The following is a 12571-nucleotide window of genomic DNA, read 5'->3' as shown; positions in this document are numbered from 1 at the left end:
CTTAGGATGCACCACTGGTTTCCGTTTGCTGGGCTGGGGTCACAGCCAGGTGGAGGTGCGGGGCTCCATTTCAGGTGGGTCTGGAAGTTGTGCATAGGACTGGAGTCTCATGGCTTCTTCTCCATCCTCAGATTTGCGTGCTCAGTGCTTGGATTGGCTGTGAGTGAAATCCCGAGAAAGACTCCTGGCGACTGAGTTGTTGACAATGGAGCCTCTGGTGAGTAGCGACGCCTCCTTCTCCTGAAGCTACACCCCAAGTGCCATTAGCAATCGTTCCCTCATTCACACCTTCCACCTCTTAGTAATTAAGCTTTTATTCATATTCGATAACTGGGAGGAATGTGTAGGGAGGAGTATTTTCTTAACTGTGCTGCACAGAAAGGAGAAACAGTACAGTAGGTAGAATAAAATTAGGTTCTCTAATAGATTTTTGAAAAATTGGAGAAAAACCAATCACTAGGCTTCTTTCATCCCTCAGCATGGAGATGAGACTAGATTACAAGAGAAACAGTGATAACTAAGGTCAAGGTCCCTGAGAAGGTCAAGAATGGGAATCCTTATGCTGCGCAGCGATGGTCAGGCTAGGTCTGTCCTTCACTCCAGCCACCTGAGTCCCTGGCTTATGCTTCTGAACCATCTGACCTCACAGTTTGTTATGAACACCTGCGACCTGTAGTGTTGAGAAAGAGAGCACCTACTGGTACCAAGTTCTGTATGAACCATGCTCAGTTCTGAGGAACATGAAGGATCCCTTCATGGTTCTGTGACATTGGCATGATTAGCAGAATAATGTTTTGTATTTAACCCAGGTTTGCTAGACAGCAAACCCCTCATACAATAATATATTGGATGATTCAACACTCATAAGAAGTAATGAAAGCAGTTTCTATCTGGAGAGTCAGAGGTTCCTCTAGTGACATAATTTAAACCAATAGTCATGTTTTCAAGGTAGCCCATCATGGTTATTGTTTGTCTTGTCATGAATCTGTAGAGTTCCTTGAAATTAATAGGGAAGAGAGATTGAGTTATGAATATGCAAGTGAATCTTTTATTATCAACTGTCTGGAAGTCCTAATTTCCAGGTTATTGAAAAACTTCACTGTTGTATTATAACACACTTCAAGTGATATTTCTGTGAAATAAAGCTTCATGATGTCAGAGTGTGTAGGTTTCTGTGAATGTACCTGAAAGGCAGACACAAGCTCAGCGCTGGCAGAGAACCAAGGGGAACCCCACACAGAGCGTGATCCTTTATCCACCCAGATCCCATCACCTCCTCATCTCAACCCTCCCACCCTGGACAGTGGTAGGGACTGCTCTGTCTAAACCAGAACATCCCCGATGTTTTAGGAATCAGTGACGTTTGAAGATGTAGCGATCAACTTCACCCAGGAAGAGTGGGCCCTGCTGGACACATCCCAGAAAACCCTGTTCAGAAACGTGATGCTGGAAAATATCACCCACCTGGTCTCCGTAGGTGAGTCTGTCAACACGGATGTACGTGCACGTGTGTTCACTGCATTCATTCACTCACCGAACAGGCATTTAGATCAGCTTCCCCGTGTCCCACTCCAAGTCCTTCCTGCTTCTTTGATAGTCCTCATAACTACTTAAAACGAAGACGTTTCTTTTCACGGCACTTTTCATTACTGCACTGGAAAGTAATCTTGGCCACATTTCATATCTCTGTGGCTACTCAGTGTTTACACTCAGAACAGAACTGGGGATTCAATGGATATTTTAATGCATAAGTAAATGGATCAAATATTTTTAAAATGATTCTTCTGTTCTAGTCACTCCATGAAGGCTTGAGACCAGAGTCGTGTATATGACATAATTTTGATGATTCCTGTAAGGCGTATCCTTACTGGCTCCTGTTTGAAAGTAATATTCAGCCCACTGTAGAGTCTTTCAATCTTTCCCATTTGGAAAACACTGAGGATTCTGTAATCTCTCTTTGAACTTGTGCACAGGCATCAGCCGCTAGGGGGTCTCACTGTGTTTGCTGCTGCTCTGGATTTCCTCCTGGTCTGCTGAAGGACCTTCACTGTTCTGTCTGTTGAAGATGTTGTTGCCTGCACTGACCTTCAATTATCTCTGTATTTTCCTCTTTCCCTTACCCTGGACTTGAGCACAGCAAAGGGTAATTAGCCCAGACTCAAAATCCAACACTTTTTTTCTTTTTCATATCAAACAGGGTATCAGATCAGCAAATCAGATGTGATTTCCCAGCTCGAACAAGGAAAAGAGCTGTGGAGTGAAGCAACAGGATGCCTCCAAGGCCAGAGTCCAGGTAAGAATCAGGGGCCTGTGCTTCACTGAAAAAGAGTTTCAGTGTGTTAAGTCCTTGGAAACACCAAATGAAAGTTTTATGATGTGAGCGATATGTTCTAAACTGGAAGTGAGGACATTGGGCTGAAATTCTTCATGTTTTGAAATTCTTCAAAATTCTTCATTTTCTATTCTTTAGGGAAAAGGGTGCTTGTGGACTCACTGCAGTTAAACTTTCACATAGTGATTCTTGTCCTGATCGCCCCATTTAATGTGTTTTCCATCATTTGCTGACCCAATGTCTTTCCACCACATTACATTTTTATATTTTAATCCTGTTTTTTTCTAATAGACAATGACTTTTAAAATATTTCTACTACCTTGAGTACTTCTTTATTATACATTGTTTCTCCAACTAAGTGCCAACTTTTGAAAGATACTCACATGGACCTTGGTGTTTGTTTACACTTCTATTTCCCTAATGCCATTCTAAAATCTATATTTTTTCCATTTCTTTAGATGGTGAAAGTCCGCTTAGACTACAAGAAATGATATTCATGCAAAGTGTCTACAGGAAGCACATATCTGCCACCATGCCAATGGTAAGTTTCATGGGTGGAACACCAGTCATCCAAATGAAGGACCTGGCAGTGAGGTAAGTTGGTAATTGAGCACAATTGCTGGTATGTAATTAAGCTGAGATTGAGCTCTTTCTGGGAAAAGTTTTGGATAGGTTAAAATCAGTTAAGAAATTAATATGAGCTCAAAACCGCAGCATGAAACCGAAGAAAAAAAGTCAGTTGCACTAACATTGCTCATCTCATAGTCTCTAAAACACACTGAAATCTTCAAAATTAATCTGATATCTGGGTTGGGAAACAATAAAAGAGAATGTTTGTGCCTGCAGGGGAGTAACACAACATGTGTATGCAACTGACACTGGAAACATTTTAACAGGAGACTATTAACAACTGATGCTCTAGGGTGTAAATGTAGAGGCATGAGTGTCTGCATGGATGTGGGTGAACCAGTAACAGCCTCATATCTCCTTCCCATAACAGGTTTCTTACACGCAACGGGATCCTGTTGGATGGACTGATTTGAGTGATGAATTTACTCCTAGATCTTCACCTAAACATTTATCAATTCACTTAAGGAGGAAACGTAATGTCATCAAACAGTGTGGAAATTCACTTAGTCAAGGGTCATTCCTTGACGGACAGGGTCACATTCACACTAGAGGTAAATCATGTGAATGTCCTTTCTGTGGGAAAGCCTTTAGTAATTCCTCTAGCCTCAGACGACACAAGATGATTCATACTGGAGAGAAACCATATAAATGTCATCTCTGTGGAAGTGGCTTTTTTCAAAGTTCTAACCTTAGAAATCACAAGCGGATCCACACTGGAGAGAAACCATATAAATGTCATGTGTGTGGGAAAGTCTTCAGTCAAAGTTCCTACCTGAAAGAACATGAGAAAATTCACACAGGAGAGAAGCCATATAAATGCCATCTATGTGAGAAAACTTTTAATCAAATCTCTTACCTTAGAAAACATAAGAAAATCCATTCCAGAGAGAAGCACTATGAATGTCATCAGTGTGGGAAAGCCTTTAGTCAGAGCTCTGGACTTAGTCAGCACAAGAGAATCCACACTGGAGAGAAACCACACATATGTCTTCTGTGTGGGAAGGCCTTCAGTCACAGTTCTGAATTGACTCGGCACAAAAGGACCCACACAGGAGAGAAACCCTATAAATGTCAGCAGTGTGGGAATGCTTTCAGTCAATGTACAAACCTGAGAAGACATGAGAGAACCCACACTGGAGAGCAGCCCCATGAATGTCAGTGGTGTGGGAAATGCTTCAGTCACGACTCTTCCCTTAGACGACATGAGGGAATTCAGCACTGGAGAGAAAGTCAGGAGGGCCCTCAGTAGACGTTCTGACCTGAGATGACATGGCGTCATACATGTGAGGAATGTGGATGGAACACCAGCATAGCTTTAGCATTTAACCACACCAAGGTTCACACCCACTAAAGAAACTCTGTCTGTAATCAATATGGACACTTGTTCAGGCATCACACTCCTCAGTCCAGACAGGCATCACCTGTGGATGTGGATCCATATGTGCCCTGTCTCTGTGGCAAAGCCTTTAGTCATTGGCCTGACCTCAGGTAACTTAGCAGAACTCACTCTGTAAATACAGTATGGGTGTTTTTAGCAACAGCTCCCAACTCTAAAGACCCTAGAGCAGTGGTCCCCAGCCTTTCTGGCACCAGGAACCACTTTCGTGGAAGACAATTTTTCCACGGATGGGGGGCCACGGGGATGGTTCAGGTGGTGATGCAAGCTATGGGGGGCAGCAGATGAACCTTTGCTTGCTTGCCCGCCGCTCACCTCCTGCTGTGCGGCCTAGTTCCTAACAGGCCACAGACCAGTACTGGTCCATGGTCTGGGGGTTGGGGACCCCTGTCCCAGAGGGCTTGAGCAGAGGATAACCAACCCCTAGTTATCCTTTGATAATTATGGTCAACATGAGCCAACTCCCAGTGGAGAACCACTAAGACTATAATAACTGTAAATAAACATCAGCCAAGCACCAGGCTTGATGTGCACAAGAAACTCGGTGAAAGAATAAACACTAAGTCAAGAACAAAGATGAAGACTTGAGAAATACGAAAGTTTGCTGAGCAACACCAGAGCATACTTATAAATAATTCATACTGGAGAAGTTATTCAATGTAAGGTCATGAGAAATTCTTTATTCATAGAGAAACCTCTCTGGTACATGTGTGCTCAGACTGTACATCACACCTTCAGTGTTCTGAAGGAAGGGAAATTTTCAGTGGTCACTTATTTCTTAGTCAACATTAAATTCTCGCATTGAGGATGCAGCAATCCTAAAAATGAAAATGGAGCTATAGCTAGATTTTATATCAGAAAAAAATGACTTGAGTATGTGGAAGAAGGAGCCTCTAAAAGAATCCTTTAACATACGGTCAGGCAAATTGTGATTTGTGGAAATACCTCTTCATGAAAATGTGGCATAAAAAGGAGAGTAAAGTGATCTAGCAATATAGAATGTAGAGTTTGGAAGAAATTAAAATTTGTGTATAGAATAATAGTTGCAAATATTCAAACAATAAAGTCTGTGGCTAAAGGAGCTAAGTGTTGGTGTCTGGTTTTCTTTATGCCCCTGTAAACACAGGGATTCAGGTCTGCACCCTCAGAAAGTGGGCAGAGACTCAGCCCCACTCTCTGAGTGTCCCCTTTCTCCACAGCTCTTTCCACACAACTCAGCTCCACTTCTTCCAACGTCCCTCAACCCCATCTACCCTTTCAGGCCCTGGTGGTGACACAGCTCTGATCTTCAGCTCCACTGGTCATGTTTCCCAGAATGTCACGACCCTGGTCAGGCAAGGTCATGGGGAAGTCTCAAAGACATCTATCTAGTCCTACACTTTTTGAGGCCCCTCAACCTATGTCTGCAGATGGAAACCACCTGGGACTAGAGAGACAGGCATGTGTGCCCTCCCAGACCTCAGAAATCTCTTTGTTATTTTGTCCCCAAACCTCTGAATTGATCTAAGTGGATGAAGAGTTCCTTCCACGATCATACTCTCTATCTTATTTCACCGAGCTGTGTAGAGAGGGCTTCCCGGGAAGAGCAAACCATGTTCCACACAGAACAACTGTTTGGGGAGAGCATCTTCACTCCGTAGAAGCCTGTACGTCAAGGGCAGCTGCTGGTTGAAGGCACAAGGTTGTTAAAATATCGGGAAAGCAGAGCTGGCACACTCGGGGCTGTGCCCACACCTACGGGAACTTCTGGAATGACCTTTCTCTTTGTGATCCGGGTCTGACCTTATTCCTTATATTCCCTTATCTCATGACCTCAGTCCTGTCCCAGCACTTCCTTACAGATTCTCACAAAACAAAACACCACTGATCCTTACTTCTGGCATTTCAAAGCGTCTGAATAGGCCCTGACACATGCTCTATTTTATGGAATCCTCTGAACATCACAGGATTAAAGAAGAGGAGTCTGTCATTGTAGCCATCTGGGATTGGAATTGTTAGGGATGGGCTCGGTTTTCTTGGACCTGCAAATACAGGGGACAGGGTTTCAGGACACAGGATGGGTTTAGTGAGACAGCATTGATCTGGGGCTCAATAGAAACACGTGTTGTCACTTTTGAGATGGTGGCGTACCTTCCATCTACCCAGGTGATGCCACACAGCTCATTATCCATACTCGACCCCAAATATTCAGAGTAAGTAAGTATGTCCACACCACTGGACTTCTTTTGACAACTGCCAAGTATGTGCAACACCGAATCCCCTAGAAAAATTGGCGCTGATAAATACCATTCTCCATCTCTGACTAATGCACTCCAAGTGCAATACTGGAAAGTCATTCAACGATTCATAAGAATTCCATAGTGCAAAACTTCAGACATCCTGCACCCCGTCAACAAATGAGTCTTCAAACGCAGAACAAGTGGAAAGTCCTCAGACCCAGAAATCAACCCCACCTGCTCCAGTAGCTTCGCGGCGTACACCACACTCCTGAGAAGGAGGCACAAGTTGCCACTGAATGTCGCGTCCTGTGAACACTGCAGACATGCAGTCGTTTCACGAGACTAGATTATTCACACCTGCAACACGATTTCCTATACACGACTGGGTTTGTGTGTGTGTGACTGTGGGTGTTGGGCGTGTGTGTTTGCAGATGTGCAGCAGAGCTTACTGCAGTGCATCCAGAGACCTCAGCTTCTTCTCATTCTTCTTCTTGGAAGTCCTTCCCTCTGAGACAAGGGATGTGGCCGATGTTTACTTGTCCCTGAGGCGGGGTGCCTCTGGTTGGATTGTTGAGCCGGCAGTTTTCCTGTTCAGGAAGTTTCATTTTCATCCCATCTCCATATTTCAACGGGTGAATCACGACAGCATGGGCAGGCAGGGGAGACTCGATCTTCCTGAGGTTGGGTTCAGGCTGAGGTCGGTTGTGTTCTCGGCAGCATCTCCACTGCTCTAAGGTGATTTCTTGAACATCTGTTTCCTCCAGGTGTTCCCAGGAACTCTGACGCTGGCGTCTCTTCCAGGTTCCCCGTGGGCTGCATCCATGCCTGCGGGGTCAGCCCCAGGGATGTCGGTGCCCCTCCCGGTGACGGTCCCCCACGGTCTCCTTCCAATGAGGTCTTCTGGACGTAAAAGAGGACATAGGCACTTTGGCTCAGGGCAGAAGCCACGTCACAGGCGTTGACCTTGGTATCGTCCATTTTATACCACTGGCCGTCCCCAGCTTTGACGTAACAGAAGTAGGGTTGTCGGTGACAACTGCCCCCAGAGGGCACCAGCACCGCATAGAACACATAATGCAGTGGTCCTGCCTTCTGCTCCGACATGTATGGTTGCAAGTCGAAGCACCCGGGATACAGAACTTTCTTATCCATTTTGTCACCTGTGAAATCCAAAGAACTGCTTCAGCACAAGGATCAGGACCTTGGGGTGCTGTGCAAAGTCAACCTCTTGGTGGCGAGCACCTTCTTGAGACAAACACTACAATGATGTGCATCTTCCCCATCCAGCTTTTTGGGCTTCTCCAACTCTCTCAAAGCGTGGTTCACACTCTGAGCTGCCATGATATCCAGGGTGCTGTCCAGATAAGGGTCAGAAGGGTCTATTTGTAGACGACCTAAAATATGTTTACTTGTCAGCATCATGCATAAATATGCTGAGAGAGGAAAACAGCGTTCGGGTAATGAGGATACATTTTGCTTAGCCCCTCCAAAAGAAATAAAAGGAAGACCGCGGGAACAAGTGGGGTGTGTGTGTGTGTGTGTGTTTATAAGTACCTTTAGGCATGCACATTTTCAAAGTACTAATATTCTTAATGTATTATGGTTTGTACTTAACAAAGAGATTTCTGCCATTTGGGACACTTCTTAAATGAAAAGCAAACTTTTGATCACTTTCTTAATTCCCTGAATATCCTTGGCAATCTTTCCCAACAGATTCCCTTGATGGTTTAGAATTCAGAAGGAAGTCGTTCATGAATGTATCCACCTTGCAATGGAGTGAATTAACAGTGAATTAACAGTGTCATTTACCTGAATTAACAGTGAATTAACAGTGTCATTTACATTAAGTTTTCCATTATGTGGAAGAAAATTTTCTGTACAATGCTCACACTTTATGTAGACAGAACTCCCTTCTCAAATGCCAGTATTTACGGAGGGCCAAAAAATACTGAACAAAAAGATTATCGTCCTGTGGTTTTGTTTCTACACTTTTGCTCCTCCTCTATTTTAACTCATCAATATAATGATCACGAGGGTAATTAGAAATACATTAGTCTACCTATGTTGGTCACTTAAACTGTGACAATGTAAATCCTTGTCAATCACTTGGGGGAACCTGTTTCCTAATCTCCATTTCCTTAAGTTGATTATTATTATTGTTAACAGCCATCGTAGCATTAATATCATTAACATCATCATCACTATCATCATTATCATTTTTATTATTACACTACTTATTATAGAGGTCTTTTGCATACTGCTCTATTCAAAAGTGTTTTGGATTTGCTGAAGATGATTCCTGAAGGTTCTCCCCACAGACACACACAGCAGCCCTTTGTCAACAGCTTTACTGCCGGCACCTGTTGGCTGGACGAGGCTCATGAAATCCTGCACGTTCCCCTCAGGGAACGGTGAGCAGCCCAGACTGGAAGGGGAGCTTCAAAGAGCATGTCCATGGGCCACCTGAGCCTATAGGACAACTGACAAGTCCTCTTGAGGGCCCAGAAACAGCTCTGTCTCCCAGGAAGTCAGAGAGGGTATGCTTGCCCACCATAGCCGCATTGTCAAGGTTACTCTGGGGGCCCAGGAACCACTCTTGCCCTCCTTGAGAGGCTGGAGGTGGCATCCCTGCCCCCAGCATCTTCAGAATTTTCTTCTCAGATCAGGAACCCAGGAACCACCATAGCTGGAAACGGAGGTGCACAGAGGTCATCTTATCCCCCCCGAGCCTCTAGAATGTTCTCAGTTCCCACGGGTGCCCAGGAAAGGCCGATGCCAACACTGAAGGCATGGAGAATGTGGTTCGCTCGCCCAAGCAACTGCAGAAAGTTTTCAGTCCACCTGGCAACTGGGAAACTGGTGCTGCCAGTCCCTTTTGCCCTTGCTGGTCAGGAAGCATACAGATGATGACCTTGGACAGTGTAGGTGCAAATGGAGGGGCCTGGACTTCAAGGTGTCCAGAATGAGAAGGACCGACAGCAGGCGAGGTTTGGGCAGTGCTGGGGGCTTCAGGTCTGATGTCTGAACGCTGACTGTGGATGTGCATTCTTGTCTTCTTTGCCTGGAGAAGCTGAAAAACGTTCTGGAGACGAATGGTGGTGATGGCTGCACAACAATGTAAATGTACTTGATGTCTCTGAACTGTATGACCATAAATGATTAAAATGGTAAGTTTATGTACATTTTACCATGATGAAAAATCATAACTCCAAAGAGATGGACAGTAGAACACACATTGCCTTAAGGGGATGAGGAGATACAGATGGCATAGTATGGAGAAGAAAGTGTAATCTGCTGTTTTCTGATGGAATGTCCTATAAATATCAATTAAATCTATCTGGTCTATTGCGTCATTTAAAGCTTGTGTTTCCTTATTAGTTTTCTGTCTGGATGATCTGTCCGTTGGTATAAGTGAGGTGTTAAAGTCCCCCACTACTATTGTGTTACTGTCGATTTCCTCTTTTATAGCTGTTAGCAGTCTCCTTGGATTGATCCCTTGATCATTATGTAGTGTCCTTCCTTGTCTCTTGCAATAGTCCTTATTTTAAAGTCTATTTTATCTGATATGAGTGTTGAACCTCCAGCTTTCTTCTGATTCCCATTTGCATGGAATATCTTTTTCCATCCCCTCACTTTCAGTCTGTATGTGTCCCTAGATCTGAAGTGGGTCTCTTGTACACAGCATATACATGGGTCTTGTTTTTGTATCTGTTCAGTGAGCCTGTGACTTCTGGCTGGAGCATTTAATCCATTCATGTTTAAGGTAACTATTGGTACGTATGTTCCTATGACCATTTTCTTAATTGTTTTGGGTTTGTTTTTGTGGGCCCTTTTCTCCTCTTGTGTTTCCCACTTAGAGAAGGTCCTTTAGCATCAGTTGTAGAGCTGGTTTGGTGATGGTGAATTCTCTTAGCTTTTGCTTGTCTGTAAAGCTTTTGATTTCTCCGTCAATTCTGAATGAGATCCTTGCGGGGTAGAGAAATCTTGGTTGTAGGTTCTTCCCTTTCATCACTTTAAGTATATCATGCCACTCCCTTCTGGACTGTAGAGTTTCTGCTGAGAAATCAGCTGTTAACCTTATGGGAGTTCCCTTGTATGTTATCTGTCGTTTTTCCCTTGTTGCTTTTAATAATTTTTCTTTGTCTTTAATTTCTGTCAGTTTGATTACTATGTGTCTCAGTGTGTTTCTCCTTGGGTTTATCCTGCCTGAGACTCTCTGTGCTTCCTGGACTTGGGTGGCTATTTCCCTTCCCATGTTAGGGAATTTTTCGACTATAATTTTGTCAAATATTTTCTCGGATCCTTTCTCTCTTTCTTCTCCTTCTGGGACCCCTATAATGCGAATGTTGGTGTGTTTAATGTTGTCCCAGAAGTCTCTTAGGCTGTCTTCATTTCTTTTCATTCTTTTTTCTTTATTCTGTTCTGTGGCAGTGAATTCCACCATTCTGTCTTCCAAGTCACTTATCTGTTCTTCTGCCTCAGTTATTCTGCTATTGATTCCTTCTTGTATATTTTTCATTCCAGTTATTGTATTGTTCATCTCTGTTTGTTTGTTCTTTAATTCTTCTAGGTCTTTGTTAATCATTTCTTGCATCTTCTCAATCTTTGCCTCCATTCTTTTTCCAAGGTCCAGGATCATCTTCACCATCATTATTCTGAATTCTTTTTCTGGAATGTTGCCTATCTCCACTTCATTTAGTTGTTTTTCTGGGGTTTTATCTTGTTCCTTCATCTGGTACATAGTCCTCTGCCTTTTCATTTTGTCTGTCTTTCTATGAATGTGGTTTTTGTTCCACAGGCTGCTGGATGGTAGTTCTTCTTGCTTCTGCTGTCTGCCCTCTGGTGGATGAGGCTATCTAAGAGGCTTGTGCAAGCTTCCTGATGGGAGGGACTAGTGGTGGGTAGAGCTGGGTGTTGCTCTGGTGGGCGGAGCTCAGTAGAACTTGAATCTGCTTGTCTGTTGATGGGTGGGGCTGAGTTCCCTCCCTGTTGGTTGTTTGGCCTGAGGCCACCCAGCTCTGGAGACTACAGGCTCTTTGGTGCAGCTAATGGTGGACTCCGGGAGGGCTCACACCAAGGAGTACTTCCCAGAACTTCTGCTGCCAGTGTCCTTGTCCCTTGGTGAGCCACAGCGGCCCCCTGCCTCTGCAGGAGACCCTCCAACACTAGCAGGTAGGTCTGGTTCAGTTTCCTATGGGGTCACTGCTCCTTTCCCTGGGTCCCGATGTGCACACTACTTTGTGTGTGCCCTCCAAGAGTGGAGTCTCTGTTTTCCCCAGTCCTGTCGAAGTCCTGCAATCAAATCCCACTAGCCTTCAAAGTCTGATTCTCTGGGAATTCCTCCTCCCGTTGCCAGACCCCCAAGTTGGGAAACCTGACGTGGGGCTCACTTCAGTGAACTTCACTCCAGTGGGTGGACTTCTGTGGTATAAGTGTTCTCCAGTTTGTGAGTCACCCACCCAGCAGTTATGGGATTTGATTTTACTGTGAGTGTGCCCCTCCTACTGTCTCATTGTGGCTTCTCCTTTGTCTTTGGATGTGGGGTATCATTTTTGGTGAGTTCCAGTGTCTTCCTGTTGATGACTGTTCAGCAGGTAGTTGTGATTCTGGTGCTCTTGCACGAGGGAGTGAGCGCATATCCTTCTACTCCGCCATCTTGAACTAATCCTCTATACATTTTTTCTAAGTCCACTAGGGGGCAATACTGCTCTTGCCTTTCTAGAAAGTGTCACCACCTGTCCCTGCAGGTATTTTCTATCTCAGCTCAGAACCAGAAAGCCAACACTGCCAAAAATTGAGGTGCAGTTAGGGCATTCTAGGATCACCTGCGCCTCTGGAAACATTCTCAGTCCCCTCATTGGCCCCAGAAATTCTGTTACTAAACTGGACGGCACAGAGGTGCCGACATGCCTGTCCACCACCCACGGATTTGTCTAAGTGCTGCAAGAAGCCCTCATGTTCTATAAATCGACCACAAAATCATCCATAATAAGA

At 44.5% G+C, this 12571-nt stretch overlaps 1 protein-coding gene across 1 annotated transcript; it reads left to right on the top strand.

Moving 5' to 3' along the window:
- Positions 1-205: 205 nt before the first annotated feature.
- Positions 206-7487, top strand: LOC113628938 (zinc finger protein 558-like). Its single transcript, XM_027123004.1, has 6 exons — positions 206-217; positions 1351-1477; positions 2198-2252; positions 3428-3769; positions 3848-4039; positions 7379-7487. Exons 1-6 carry the CDS (start codon positions 206-208, stop codon positions 7485-7487), a joined length of 837 nt encoding a protein of 278 aa, XP_026978805.1.
- The last annotated feature ends 5084 nt before the right edge of the window (positions 7488-12571 follow it).

Source organism: Aethalodelphis obliquidens, unplaced genomic scaffold (assembly GCF_003676395.1).
Source record: "Aethalodelphis obliquidens isolate GAN/ISIS:26980383/991018 unplaced genomic scaffold, ASM367639v1 scaffold25, whole genome shotgun sequence".
Taxonomy (NCBI): domain Eukaryota; kingdom Metazoa; phylum Chordata; class Mammalia; order Artiodactyla; family Delphinidae; genus Aethalodelphis; species Aethalodelphis obliquidens.
This window is presented reverse-complemented; position numbering and strand designations above follow the sequence as displayed.

What these genes read in the sequence shown, in the direction of transcription:
- LOC113628938 (XM_027123004.1), top strand. An exon ending in CTCGAACAAGGAAAAGAGCT is followed by an intron (nt 2,253 to 3,427) that starts GTGGAGTGAAGC and finishes AATTCACTTAAG; the next exon opens with GAGGAAACGTAATGTCATCA. An exon ending in AAACCCTATAAATGTCAGCA is followed by an intron (nt 4,040 to 7,378) that starts GTGTGGGAATGC and finishes CGTCTCTTCCAG; the next exon opens with GTTCCCCGTGGGCTGCATCC.